This window comes from Dreissena polymorpha, chromosome 3 (assembly GCF_020536995.1).
Source record: "Dreissena polymorpha isolate Duluth1 chromosome 3, UMN_Dpol_1.0, whole genome shotgun sequence".
NCBI classification, from domain to species: Eukaryota; Metazoa; Mollusca; class Bivalvia; order Myida; family Dreissenidae; genus Dreissena; species Dreissena polymorpha.
The window spans coordinates 90,022,431-90,036,342 of record NC_068357.1 but is presented as its reverse complement, the minus strand read 5'-3'; the positions used below and the strand labels follow the sequence as shown (position 1 = coordinate 90,036,342).

The 13,912-nt window shown below is 34.3% G+C and overlaps 1 protein-coding gene across 1 annotated transcript; it reads left to right on the top strand.

Annotated features, from left to right (window-relative positions):
* The first annotated feature begins 147 nt into the window (after positions 1–147).
* On the top strand, positions 148–13,498 carry LOC127875235 (basal body-orientation factor 1-like). Its single transcript, XM_052420104.1, has 11 exons — positions 148–313; positions 943–1,068; positions 1,675–1,798; positions 2,582–2,791; positions 3,342–3,422; positions 5,555–5,625; positions 7,083–7,296; positions 8,150–8,421; positions 8,856–9,008; positions 11,559–11,750; positions 13,268–13,498. The coding sequence occupies exons 1-11, from the start codon at positions 273–275 to the stop codon at positions 13,374–13,376; spliced, it is 1,593 nt and encodes a 530-aa protein (XP_052276064.1). The 5' UTR covers positions 148–272; the 3' UTR covers positions 13,377–13,498.
* Positions 13,499–13,912: the final 414 nt, after the last annotated feature.

The following is a 13,912-nucleotide window of genomic DNA, read 5'->3' as shown; positions in this document are numbered from 1 at the left end:
TTTATGTATAATGCAATATTTTAATTTCTTTCTGTGTTTAGATATATACTTTAAATCATATTTAATTGCAATGATAATTGGATATTTTAATCTGTTCTGAATCAAACTACGATAATCCGCGAAAAACGACATATATTTTTTGGGGGGTACGAATCTCATGTCAAGGTGAAAACATCTGAGTACGAATGTAAGGTTGCTAAGGAAAAAGATAAACAAAAATGGCGGCCGACAAACTCACAATTCATCTTACAGAATAAACAAAAACAAAGAAAATGCCGAAGAAAGGCAAAAAGGGGAAGAAGGGAAAGAAGGGGTAAAAATTAATCATTGTATTTACATTATTTTGAAATAAATACTGTATGAGTGAAAACGTTTGATCACCGTGAAACCATTTTGCAGTTGTTTTAAACGTGTTTTTGTTGTTGATGATTTTTGATCATGTTGGTCACAACTTGTGGCACAAGTGACAAAATGGATACATAACACAGAAAGTTTCAACACGAGATGTTGTGTTTCAGCGTTCAAAAAAACAAAGTTTATTAAGATGATAGGATGGTTATTATTAATTTGTCATTATTAATTGATTATCAATAAAATAAAAAGATTTTTTACTTTAGCCAATGATTGATATGCTTGAAATTAAGCCCCCATAAAACAACGTTAAAGTATTTTTTATAGAATTTTTTTCTGCACACAATATGTTCTGCACACAATGGTCCCAGAGAAATACGCTACATGAAAAAAAACTTAATTTTTTACTTTTGCGATTTATAAGAACAAACTATTGCTGAAGTAGGAATGTTAGCATTATTTCTGTGAATAATGTTGACACATACTAAATTTGACAAGTTTTTGCATGATTTGTGGCTCCTCATGGATGAAGTAAAGTATGTTAAGCACTATTCAGCATTTATGTAACATAGTTGTTAACAACTCTTGCAGAAAGAAGGGAAAGAAGGGAGCAAAATCAGGCAAGAAGGCAGAATCAGTGGTGAGGATTGCGGCAGCAAACTCTAAAGTATGGGAGGCCCGACTGGAAATTGCCGAGAAGTCAAAACAGGAATACAGGTAGGTTCTAAACGTTGATTTCATATCTACAAATATTAAAAGACAAGTTGTCCCTCAGACACATGAGACAGTCCAAAATATTATGTCGCAAAACCAGATTAAGGTTTTACACACATTTCAAAATTTGAACTATTTGAAATTATTCTGCTCTTGGAGTCTGTAGTACCATTTTTTTTTCAGGCCTACATTAAACTCTGGGTGAACCCAGATGAAACAAACGTTGTACTTGCCATTGTGAAATTGGAATGTTTGATATCAAGTTATATTTTCATTTAGATTTCTTCTTTTTTACTAGACATTACGATAAACATCAAAAGCAACATCAGATCGTGTTAATCAGAAAATTAAAACAAAAATTTCTGTTCTGTTGTTCTCAACCTATAACAATGTCGGTACACTTTTAGGTTTAAAAGGAAATGACCCATGATAAAAAAGAAACCAGAGGAGTTTGCTTTTGCTAAATGCAATTGTGAGGAACCTTTGTTTGCATTAATTTATTGGACAATAATTATAAATATATTTGCTATTTTGAATAACAGTTAAACATTGAATTCTGCCAAAGGCCATTGATCTTTGAAATAATTATACAATATTTCCTCATTACAGGGACAATGCTAAGCAGCTGATGATTGAAAATGATGGGCTGCAGAAGCAGATGCTCCAGACAGAGAGGGACACCATAGATGTCATCACATTCCTCAAGAAAGAAGATGCCGTTAAAGACAATCATGTGAGTGTTCATGAACATTATCATTTATGAGAATGTAACTTGTGCATTTAATGTTTTTAGAGTCTGACATGATATTCACTGATTCCATCAACAAAGAATAATGTTATCATAGTTGAACTACTAAATGGTCAATAGACAACAGTTTTGTTATGCTCTTATTGAATTCTTCAAAATAATCTGTTATATTCTGAATTAATGATTATACAAGCTTAAAGTTGACAGGGTAAACACAAGAGTTTTTGTCTTTAAATTATCCCCAGTTTGGGAGACTGCAGTGACATGGTGATATTTTTTCATCATTAAAGCTTAAGCACTTACACATATGACCCAACATGGTAAAACAAAAACACACGAGGGGCCTTCATGATTTACTTCTAATTATCCTCATTTGGAGAGATTACAGAAATGATTGTGATTTTTTTTCATCATTACAGCTAAAGTGCACAAACATGACCTTATGTTAAGGACATGGTAGATAAGACCACACTTTTTTGCTAGTGAGTCAATTGGACTTTTGACTTTGATGAACCCAAGTTGGGGAAACTGCAGAAGTGATGGGGATATTTCTGATACATTTTTCCATCCTTAAGAGTGAAGTGCACACACATACACAAGGCTATTGTAATATTATCTAGTTTATAAGTTTTTATGAAGAAAATTTTGTAGCCAAATTTCTGTTACCTAATGTGTAAATTTGTAGCCATAGGCTAATTTGGCAAATGACAGAGTAGGCCCTTGTTATTGGCATGGTAAATTGCAAGTGGGCTTCTTTATTATCTTCAGTTGGAGAGACTGCAGCAGCAGATCCGAGACCAGAGGAAGGAGCATCGCAAGGAGAAGGAGCAGATTGTGGAGGACTTTAGCAAGACAATCAATGACCTGGAGGAAAAGTTGACAGACCGGACCAAGGAGGTCGAGGTCATGCAGAGTGAGCTCAAGATGGTGAAGGAGTTCAGGAGAAAACGGGGACAGATGCAGAAGGACTTGGAGGAGGTTTGTGTTCTTGAAAATGGCTACTCATAAAATTCTGTCTTTTAACAGATAGTTTGTGTATAATCTCAGACTGTTGTATCCTCTTAACCCTTTCCCACTCAAAAGCAGAGTAAAAATGGCTATATGCAACCAGCATATAACCAGAACAGCCTCCGAGTCACTAGCAGTCTGCTTAGCTTTTATGCTGTTTGTTGCTAATCAGTATCTTAGGTCTAAAATGAAGCAAAAAAATTAATCTAGTATGAAAGGTTTTAAATTTCATTTGATTTTCTAAGCAACTACAATCGTGTAAAAATGTGTATCTGGGCAAGAAAGGTTAGACTTATGTGTTTTAATGGATAATTTGTGTGAAATGTGAAACCATAGTATGTGCAGAATTATTCTGTCATCTATGAGGGTATCTGATAAAGTAGCCTTGATGCTCAGTCCTCATTATAGCTTCTTCTGTTACAGTGTTATATACATATGCATGTATCTTTGTTAGCTATCTGTATCTTATAATACTGTATTTTATACTCTCCATGTGATGGTGTTTGTTCTGTGTTTTCAGATAAAGGAGTCCATGTACAATGCAAACAGAGAGCACAAGGCCACACTGTCTAGGATGGAACAAAAATTCTTCGAAGAAAAGGTATTGCCATCAACAGCTTATAGGCTAATCAGGGCTTTCCTTTGACCCGAGCTCCCGGGTTTTGACGCTTGAAAATTACAGAAGACCCCTTTTTGACTCTTGAGAAAATTACGTCATGGGTCACATTTGACCCAGGGGAATATACCGACTTGCGTCAACGAGATCAAAAGTTGTTAAGACTAAGCGATAATTGACTCGGGGCGGAGTATCTCATTTAGTACACGCTAATCGTTAACGCCCGTTTCCAATCATCGAAGCACAAGTCCACCCAGTAGGCGGAGTTTGGTTAATTAAGAAATCTAGTATTGACCAATTAAAACACTGCTGGTTCGATGACGCGTGTATTAACTTCCCATAATTTATCATAGCGTTTGTTATCAGCTGTATGCGGAAAAGACGTGTATTAAACCCACCTAGTTGCAATAATCCAACTCCCAGCTATTGACCCTCTGAGCTGTACGTATGTACTCATAAAAGCTCAGAGCATTTAAGAAGAACTATAAACCCACCAAAACAGAATGGACTCATCCGCGTCAGTTTTAATAATATTCAATATAAAATAATAACATCCATATCCACAGAACACCGTAAAAGCATATTTTGAGATATTTCCAGAGTATGTCAGAATGTATTTCCAAAGCTGAATGCACCCACTGTTTTACTTCATGATTGCTCAGTTCAAAGACGCGCGAAAGTTATGCTGGCATATGTACTGTCTACAACGTCAAATTACTCGCTTTGCATCAAAGTTGCTAAAAATAACTATAGAACCGATATAACTGACCTTGTGGCAAAGTGACAGTTTTTGCATGAGCTTATTGATAACAAAATACATGTAGGTGTAATAATTGACCGTTTGAGAAGGCATAGAAAACGGCGTGTTTGTCGCACGTCTTCAGTGAAGATGGCACATGAAATAATTAAAGGGCGTCGGAATGTTTGATGGGATTAAATACGGAGGCACCTTAATCGGCGAGTAGAAATAATTTCCTTTTATAGTTTACCGATTTATGTAGGCTATTGTGTTTAGGTACCACCCGTATGTTGTTTGTTTTTTTGTGATAGCCAGCGGAAATGTGTTTTTTACATTTTGTATTTCATTCTTAATTTAATAGCCACGGGAAACGGTCAAACAAAGTTATTGGATAAAGTGTAATTGTGCAAAGTGTAATTGTGCTTGTGCATTCGGAAAATGTCGCAGAGAAACCTTTTCGAATTCGGAATCGGTAGTAACTCTGAAAGTGTGTGTAAGACGCCAACGACAAAGCGTACTTTAGATCTAAATGACAGTGCTCCTAACACCCCCAAACGTGCGAAAGAAGATGTGAGCGACACTAAGTCAAAAAAGGAAAGAAAATTTACTTGGGCACCCAAATGAGATCACTCTTTAAATGCATGAATGATTTATTTATTAGCTCAAATGATTGTTGGTTTGTAGAACATATGACATATTGTTTTGCTGTATACATGAAGTAAATGTTGTATGAGAATACATATTTTGTATGTAAACTTTGAGATGTTGTGTAGGACATATGACATATTGCTCTTTGAGATGTTGTGTAAGACATGATATGACATATTACTCTTTGAGATATTGTTTAGAACATATGACATATTACTCTGCTGTATACATGAAGTTAATGTTGTATTAGAATACATGTTTTGTATTCATTAATCATTGAAATATTGTGTTTAAATGCATAGTGTTGTAGTGATAGTAAAATGTAAGAAATAAATGTTAACATACATGTATCTTTTAATTTGTTGCTTTTTATATATTATATCTCAGTAATTTGCCTAAAGTACAAAAAATCATTGACTCTCCTGCGTTATTATTAGGACTCTTAGAAGTTTGATTTTGACTCTTGAAATTATGGTTCCAAGAGTCCTTGACTCTTGAGATTTGAGGTCTAAGGAAAGCCCTGCTAATAGTTTATTAAATATTTTCCTGATGCTTGAGTAAAGCATAAATGTGGACAATTTCGCTTAATTGCTTCTGTTTTAATAGACATCACTCCAAATTTAAACTATAATATTTTTGCAACTTTATTATTGTGAGTATTTATTTACGTATATATTAAGATTTTCACAATCACTTAAAGTTCAAGTTATAAATTCTTAACTTTTTGCAGATGAGACTTCAACAAGAGGCAAACCAGAAAATTGCTGAGCTAGCAGAAAGAGCGCATACTGAAGCCATCTCGTAAGGAATACTGATTGATTTTTTTTCATCCATGTGATATTTCTCAATAATGCTCTAATTCATGTATGATAAGGTACTGTAATTGAAATTCGGGAATGTTATTTCTTTCTCATTCCATGATACTAAGTCATTCCAATGCTATCCATCAGTGTTTGAATTATGAATTATAAGCAACTCAATATCAAAACAATACAATACATTTAAGTCATAGGTTTGTGTTTTAAATAAATGGTATCCCTTTACACAGCTTACAGTCATATAAAGTGTTGACTATTTACCCCAATATTTTAATATATTAAAAATGAGCGTCGCTCATGGTCTGCACAGGCTTATCAGGGACAACACTTTTATGGTATTTTTCTCTTCTTTGCAAAAATTTAGTTGAAGTGGAAAGTGTCACCACTGATTAGCCTTTGAGGACTACACAGGCTAACCTGGGAGGACAGTTTATCCACATGCAATAAGCCTGTTTTCTCATAGTGCGACTCATTTGTTAAGTTAATTCATATCATATTTCTAAAATAATCTCATGTTTATATTGCACGTTGCTGGAGACTGAAATTCAGGAATGGTATTCCTGTATCCTCCCTTTATACTTAGTAATTTCAATGATGCTCATCAGTGTATTAATTATTAATTATGAGCAATTTAATTCATACCAGTCATATTTTTTTGTTTTAAATGCATGGTATCCACTTTTATCCTATTACCAGATGAAAATCGATAGTAAAACAACAATCCTATAAACTGTACCTTTATACTATCTCTATTTTTAGACCATGGTTTTCCGATCTCTATCTTAAGTACACTATATGTTTCAATGTGACGTCATAGCAAATGATGACGTTGAAGTAAACAAACACTTCGGAGTCAACTTGGAAAACCAGCGCTGTTTCTTTGAATTTTAAAGTATTTTTACTCTTTTGAGCGATAAACGACCACAAAATAATAGGATAAATAGTATATTATGTGCGTGTCGGATAGAGATCAAGTTTATCATGCTCGGCTCGAAACTTTGTACCGCTCTGCAAGCCTCACACTACATGTTTCTCAGCCTCGCATGATAAACTTGATCTCTATCCGACACTCACATAATATTGTCTATATACAACTTACAGACATAAAACCTATTGACAAGTTTTCCCAGTACTTTAATATAAATGAGCCTTTCTCTGAGAAAAGTTGGTTAAGTGCATATAGGTTAAGTGTTGTCCTGCATTAGCATGTTCAGTCGGCATAGGCTTATCAGGGACGACACTTTCCGCTTTAATGGTATATTTCATTGAAAGGAAGTCTCTTCTTAGCAAAAATCCAGTTTAGGAGGAACGTGTCACCCCTGATTAGCCTGTGTGGACTGTAGGGGCTAATCTGAGAGGACACCTTATGCACATGTTTTAAGCCCTGTTTTCACATTGCCCAGCTCTTCACCAAAATGCATGCAATTCCTCCCCTAACAGGAACCTAGACGAGACCACCAAGTCTGTGTACAAGGAGAATGTGCGCCTGTCAGAGGCCCTCAGCTACCACATGAAGGAGGGAGAGATGCTGAAGAAGCTGAAAGAGAGGCTGGAGGAGGAGAATCTGAACCTGAAGGGCGACAAGGAGATCAACGACATGATGGTGCAGGAGAAGGTCGCACAGACCAAGAACCTCAAACAACAGATACGCGAGGTAAGAGGAAATTTTTGATGATTTTTATGCCCCCCTTTCCCACAAAAAATAACAAAAAGTAAATTGGCATTGTTAAAAACTAAGATTTTATCCACAGGTGCCCACATTTGTTTGTCTTCTATGTCGTTCATAAACAATTGGAATGTCCTCTGTAAATCTATATGCCCAGCATATATTTCATGGGACATGAGTTTATGGGCTCCGGATAATTTTATTCCTGGTCATGTTTAGAGTTGTAATATATTAAATGTTTTCAAAATGATCTGTGTGTCAAACATAATACTTGTTGACATTCATGTTTGTGTCTAGTTTTTGTTCAACATTTTTGTTGATTTAGCATGAACAGTTTTTAGAGCTGAATTGCATATATTTTCACTGAAAACTTCTACCATATATAAATTATCCCTATCAGTACCTGTATATTGTATTATAATTTATGCTTGGAAATCACCTGCTTAAGTATGGTAAAATGTAATGAATAAATATGCAACAAAGGATGTAACAGCTACTGAGTGTCTTGTACTCTGTTGAAGAGAAATAATACTGCCTTAAAAAAGAAAACTGCGTGGGTTCTGTTCGGTACACTTTCCCATCAATTTAATGGATGACATTTTATGTTGTATAGCATTCACGGAATCCATGATTTCCATTTAAAATAACATGTGAAATGGACACTGTGTACCAATAAATATGTTGGGAAAATTACCATGAGACTTTGCATAGAAGTAATAAAACTCCAAAATCGAGTGAGAAATTCTTAATCTTTGTTTATTTATCTAAAGAATTAAAAAAATACTTTAAAATACTCATCTTTGAAAATACTTACCTTAAAATGCTTACTTTATTATTTCAGACAACAGAGAAAATCTCAACCTTGGAGCACTCCCTGAGTCACATGTCCCGGGAGTTCAACACAGAGAAAAGGGCAATAACCGAGAAGTACCGAATAGAGGCAGAGGCCTCGAAAATTGAACTTGCCAAATTGCAGAGGGTTATCGAGTTGAAAACAAAGGAAATGAACAAAGTTAAAAGACTTGCAAAAAATATTCTGGACCAGAGGACAGAGCTAGAGAGATTCTTCTTGGAAGCCTTGGATCACGTGAAACGGGAAATCGCTGCCAATCAGTGAGTCATTTGAAGTTCAGATGTAGCACTTACTGTGAAATCATTTACATGTATATTTGTTGTCAGGAAATGTCTTTTTTTAAATCACATTTTTGTTGACCCAAATTTGTGGATTTCTGATTTTGAACAAAAATAAGGACTTTGCATCATTAATTTTTCGATGTGTTTGTGTTAAATTGTAGGAATGGTCAATTCATGAAATGAAAAAGTGTCCCACAAATAATATTGATTGTACAGTATTTAGTAGCATATTATATCATTCATATCTTTAACTAAGAGCAAACACTATACATGTATATGCAGTGCAAAATATCAGCATTTATTAATGCTTAGTCTGTGCGAACAGCACAGGCTAATCTGGGATTACACTTTATGTGAATGCATTAAACCACCTTTTCTCCAAGCAATGTTCAAATATTTGTGTATGACTTCAGAGAGCAGTACCGGCGCGATGCCCAGAAGGCCTACCAGGAGAGGATGCTTGCTGCGCACACGGGAAAGGGAGACTACCCAAAGATTCGCACGTTTAACAAGGCCGAGAACAGCACAAACAGCGTGTTCAAGGACCTAGAGGCTGCTGAGAAACTGTAAGTGGGCTCATTTATAGGTTGGTTGTGTGGGTAGTGTTGGTTGTGTGGGTAGTGTTGGTTGTGTGGGTAGTGTTGGTTGTGTGGGTAGTGTTGGTTGTGTGGGTGTTAACTGAATGAATTACATTGACTAGTGGGTTGTGTGTACATTTAAGGCTAGTATGTGCAGAACTTCAGGATCTACCTTGCTCAATATTTTCTTTGCACCACATGTAACCTACTACATAGAAATTCTTATTTTAAGTATGGAGTTTTACATGTAAAAAGTTGCAGCCAAGTTGAATTTGCTTCAGCAAAATGTGCTAAGTTGTAGCCATTGGCTAATATGGTAACTGACAATGAAAGCCCAGGTATTTTTTCTTAGCTTTTGTATGTTCATATTATGTAGAAATGTACATATTAGATGGTCAGTCTTCGCCAATAATACTGTATGAGGTCAAGTTTAAATGAACAGAAAGCCATCCTGGACACTGTTTAGATAAGATGAAGTAAGTGACATACGACTCAGTTGGGACTCTTGCAACTTAACTTTTTGTGTTTGCAAAAAATCGAATACGACTTATGTTATGAACCATCACTTACTTTCAATGGTTAATTAAAATGGTAATCTGGTTAAATGAAATGGTAATATGGTTAAATGAATTGGTAATCTGGTAAAATAAAATGTTTACCTGGTTAAATGAAATGGTAATATGGTTAATTGAAATGGTAATCTGGTTAAATGAAATGATAATATGGTTAAATGAAATGGTAATCTGGATAAATGAAATGGTAATCTGGTTAAATTATTAAATTGAATGGTAATTTAGTTAATTGAAATAGTAATCTTGTTTATTGAAATGGTAATCTGTTTAAAATATCAGGCTGGGAAACTGGTGCTAATAACCCAGTAATTATTAAGAAAGGGCAAACCTTGTGGCGGGTAAAGAATTTGGGTTTTTTGCAGGCACTGATGATATTGGTCTCAAACACTTTGGACACTGAAAATGTTTACTCAAATATTTTGTAAAAATTAGTTTACTTTTTGATATATTTGAATTCTGACCTCACTATATTTGTTCTTTTGAATAAATCATTATTTTTCAGTGTTTCAGACGTTGTAATAATTCATTATTTCCACACATTGAAACGTTTTTTACCTTGAATCTCTCGTGATGTCTTTAAGATTTTGGATTTGATATTTATGATTAGAATTCAAGAAGTGCAATAGCGTATACATTATTAATAGCAGCTCAGTCCATGTATATTTGCACTCCTAATTTGATATTTGTTTCTTGCACTTGGATGGTTCATCTGTAAGTTCTTAATGTGGTGATCCTGTCTTGTGTATTTTGATGATCTTGATTTTTGTACTTTTGCTTTATGTGATTTTGTCAAAGCTTATAGATTGAAATAGACAAAAGTTGTCTTGATATTCATCTTTCTTTAGTTTCTGTATGCAAAGGTCAATCAGAGCCCAATATAAGAGAGGGGTATTTGTGTAAATACACCTGAACAGTGTGCACAATGTCTCTGCAAATATCAGTTAGACATTTAAGTAGAGGGTATTAGTATCCAGATTATTCAGAGTAAAATGTATAAAGCTTTATTGGTCAAATTTGAATTTAATTGAGCACTACTTCTATTTTATGATAATTACATGCACATTTTTATAATTCACATTTTATATGATCAGAAAAACACACATTTAAAGCGACCTTTGAACTGAAACGCAGTGAAAACCCTTACAAATATCAATGCTCTTTACAGCTGATAGTCGGGGAGTAAATACCATTTGTCAAATATTTCAGGAAAAAAGAACACAACTATAAAACTGTATCTTGAGTTCTGGTACCTATTTCCAGACATGTCCTACCTAATATTGGATTATTGAAACCGTTAGAAATTCAAGTATTTCAAAATTCATGCTTCAAATATGATTTAAATCACCATGACAATGGCTGAAATGCTTACAAATCTTATTAAGGTGTGTTACAATTTATCATCATGAGTTACTTTCAGTAGCCTGTGGAAGAAAAAACTTCACAGTGGAAATAAAAAAAAATCGTTTAATTTTGTCAATTGATTTTCCTTATACTTTGAAAGGAACATCAGATTTCTGGTAAAATAAATGTTCAAAACATTGTTTTCACCTGTCACAAAATTGATTACCATCACCAATTAGGTTTTGATAATAGCACATCAAAGTAACCTTTATTGACATTACACAACAGTAACACCTCGGATGCATTATTTGTTGTTTATTGTGTTAATAGTCAATAAAGCATGCATTATTTGTATCTTGTGTTGTAAACCTGTTGTAGTATTTTGATTATCGAAATTGAACGTAAATACAGTGAGTATTTGTTATCAAATTAGCAAGATCATCATTGATTAAAGATAATTGTGTTTGACTGAGAAATATATACTGTGACACTCATTGTGTTCAATCTTGGAATATACGACTGTGGCAGATATAATAAGTTCAAAATAAATGTTTGAAATTTATAACATACTACTCATAACACACATGGTAACACAAACACATAACTTTGTTCAATACATTCATAGATATGACAGTGGCAAAGTGGACATCAGTGATCTAACGTGGGAACAGAAGGAGAGAGTGTTGCGCTACCTCTTTGCACGGATGAACGGCGGAAACTCTGGGGAAAGAAAGAAGGCCTCATCTGCCCCCACCCTGCCTGCTATAGAACAGTCACGACATCGGCTCAGTCTGGCACACTCCCAGGATGATACAGAGTATGTGGTTTGTGATTGAATACACGACCCTTGCTTGATGCACAGGCTAATCAGGGACAACACTTTCCGCTTATATTGTATTGTTAGATTAAAGGTAGCCTTTTCTAAACGAAAATCTAGTCTAGGCGGAAAGCGTATTTTGCTGTGCAGATTGCACAGGCTAATCTGGGATGACACTTTACACACAAGCATTAAGCCCCGTTATCTCATAGCACAGCTAAGATGGTGGAAAATATCACAAGTTTGTGATGAGCAACATATTGCCGTATCTGAACAGCAGGCTTTGCATGTAGCTTACTGTTGACAACAATATATGAAATATGTTGCAAACATTATATTCCCAATAATCGGCACCCATTATGAATTTGTTGTCATACTATAACTATCTGGTTCTTTCATCCCAATTGTTGATGTCAGTTTAAAATGGAATGACAAATAATTTATAGTTGCATTTTAGCCTGTTTAAAAAAAATGTTTTTAATAAGGCCCTGTGTACTGCTTCAGAGTTTGTTAAAGGGACTTTTCACAGTTTGGTAAAATTAATAATTTATAATAATTGTCATAGATTAAAAAATGTATACATTATGTTCAAACAAGTGAAATAAGTTGAACACACCTGACCAAGAAAAAAGTTTAAAATATTGGTTCATTACTTGATAATTAACGTTTGAAATCCATAAAATAAAGCATTTGCATCTCTTTTCCTCGATAATTTGATAAATACTTTATGTACTAACATAGGTTTAATGGTTTGCTGAGATAAATTTAAGCCTGCATAGCACAGTTGTAGCTCATGAGCTTTGTTGCCAGAGGTCCTGTATTTAAATCCCTGGGAAGGCAGTATTTGTTTGCAACTTTTTTTCTTTCTATTTTAATTAATGAAAACTATTAAAACATTATAGATTAATAAGTAAAAATAGTTCATAAAATAAAAAATAATAATATGAAAATCTGTGAAGAAGTCTCTTTCAAACATTTTGAGCTAATGGCCTGACAGGATCTTAGGATGTTAATCGGACTAGCAGTTACTCCTATATTGACTCTTGAGTATATACTCCTGCATATATTAATTTTAAATGAACTGTCCTTTATAACTATTGGTTCTTCTCATGAAACTTAAAAAAGGAACAGTAAAATATTGATTCTTTGTAATAAATAAGCCGTGCTCGGGGACAGTTGGGCTAAAAATGCAGTCTGCAGCACAGGCTAATCAGGGACAACAATTACCTTCTGGACTTGATTTTTATTTAGAAGATACCTTAAAACGAAAAATTCCATCTAAGCAGAAAATGGCTTTCCTTACTAGTCTGTGCAGACTGCACATGCGAATCTTGGATGACACTGTACACACATGACTTAATCCCCATTTCCCAGAGCAAGCCTTATTTGTTTCAAATTGAGCTGTTCTTAAAAAACAATTGGTACTTCTTGTTTAACTTAATAGGAACAATAAAGTATTGATTTCTTTAAATATACACTAGTCTATATATCAAACAGTTTTACTACCTTCATTGCAGCATACACAAGGAGGATGACAAGCCAGACAGCACGTTCCTCACCCAGGCCCAGATGGAGGTGCCCGAACCCAGCCAGGCATGGCCGGACCCAGCACCAGTCTCTACTTGACCTGACCAACTAAACTGAGTCATGTCTTCTTGCTTTATATTACATGTAGGATTAGTACTGTCAGAGGATGTGAACATTAATTTTACAAAAATGCTTTTTTTCAATAAAATTTCATGATTTAACTTGTTTGTTTGTTTTAAACAGATATTGGTCTTGAAGGCAACGTAGTTGTCATTGTGAAAGTTTGGTACAGGTATACATGTATATCCTTTTGTTGATTTCTTAATATATGGTATATATTAACATGTTATTTTTAAAACCAGCAATTCCAAGCGAATAGAATTTAGAATGGATTAAAAATATATATGTAATTAACATTCAGAAAATTCATTCAGTATTATACAATTTTGTCCAATTTCTACTCATTTGGTTTATTCTGTTTTTGCTAAATCACTTAAAGATACTCAAATGACTCCTTTTTTGCATATTTCTTTTAAAAATGTTTCAAAGCATTAAATAATACAGAAGAAATAGTGGTAAAATATGTACTATTATAGTTATGAGATTTTAATGAGACTTGGTCAAATTATATCATT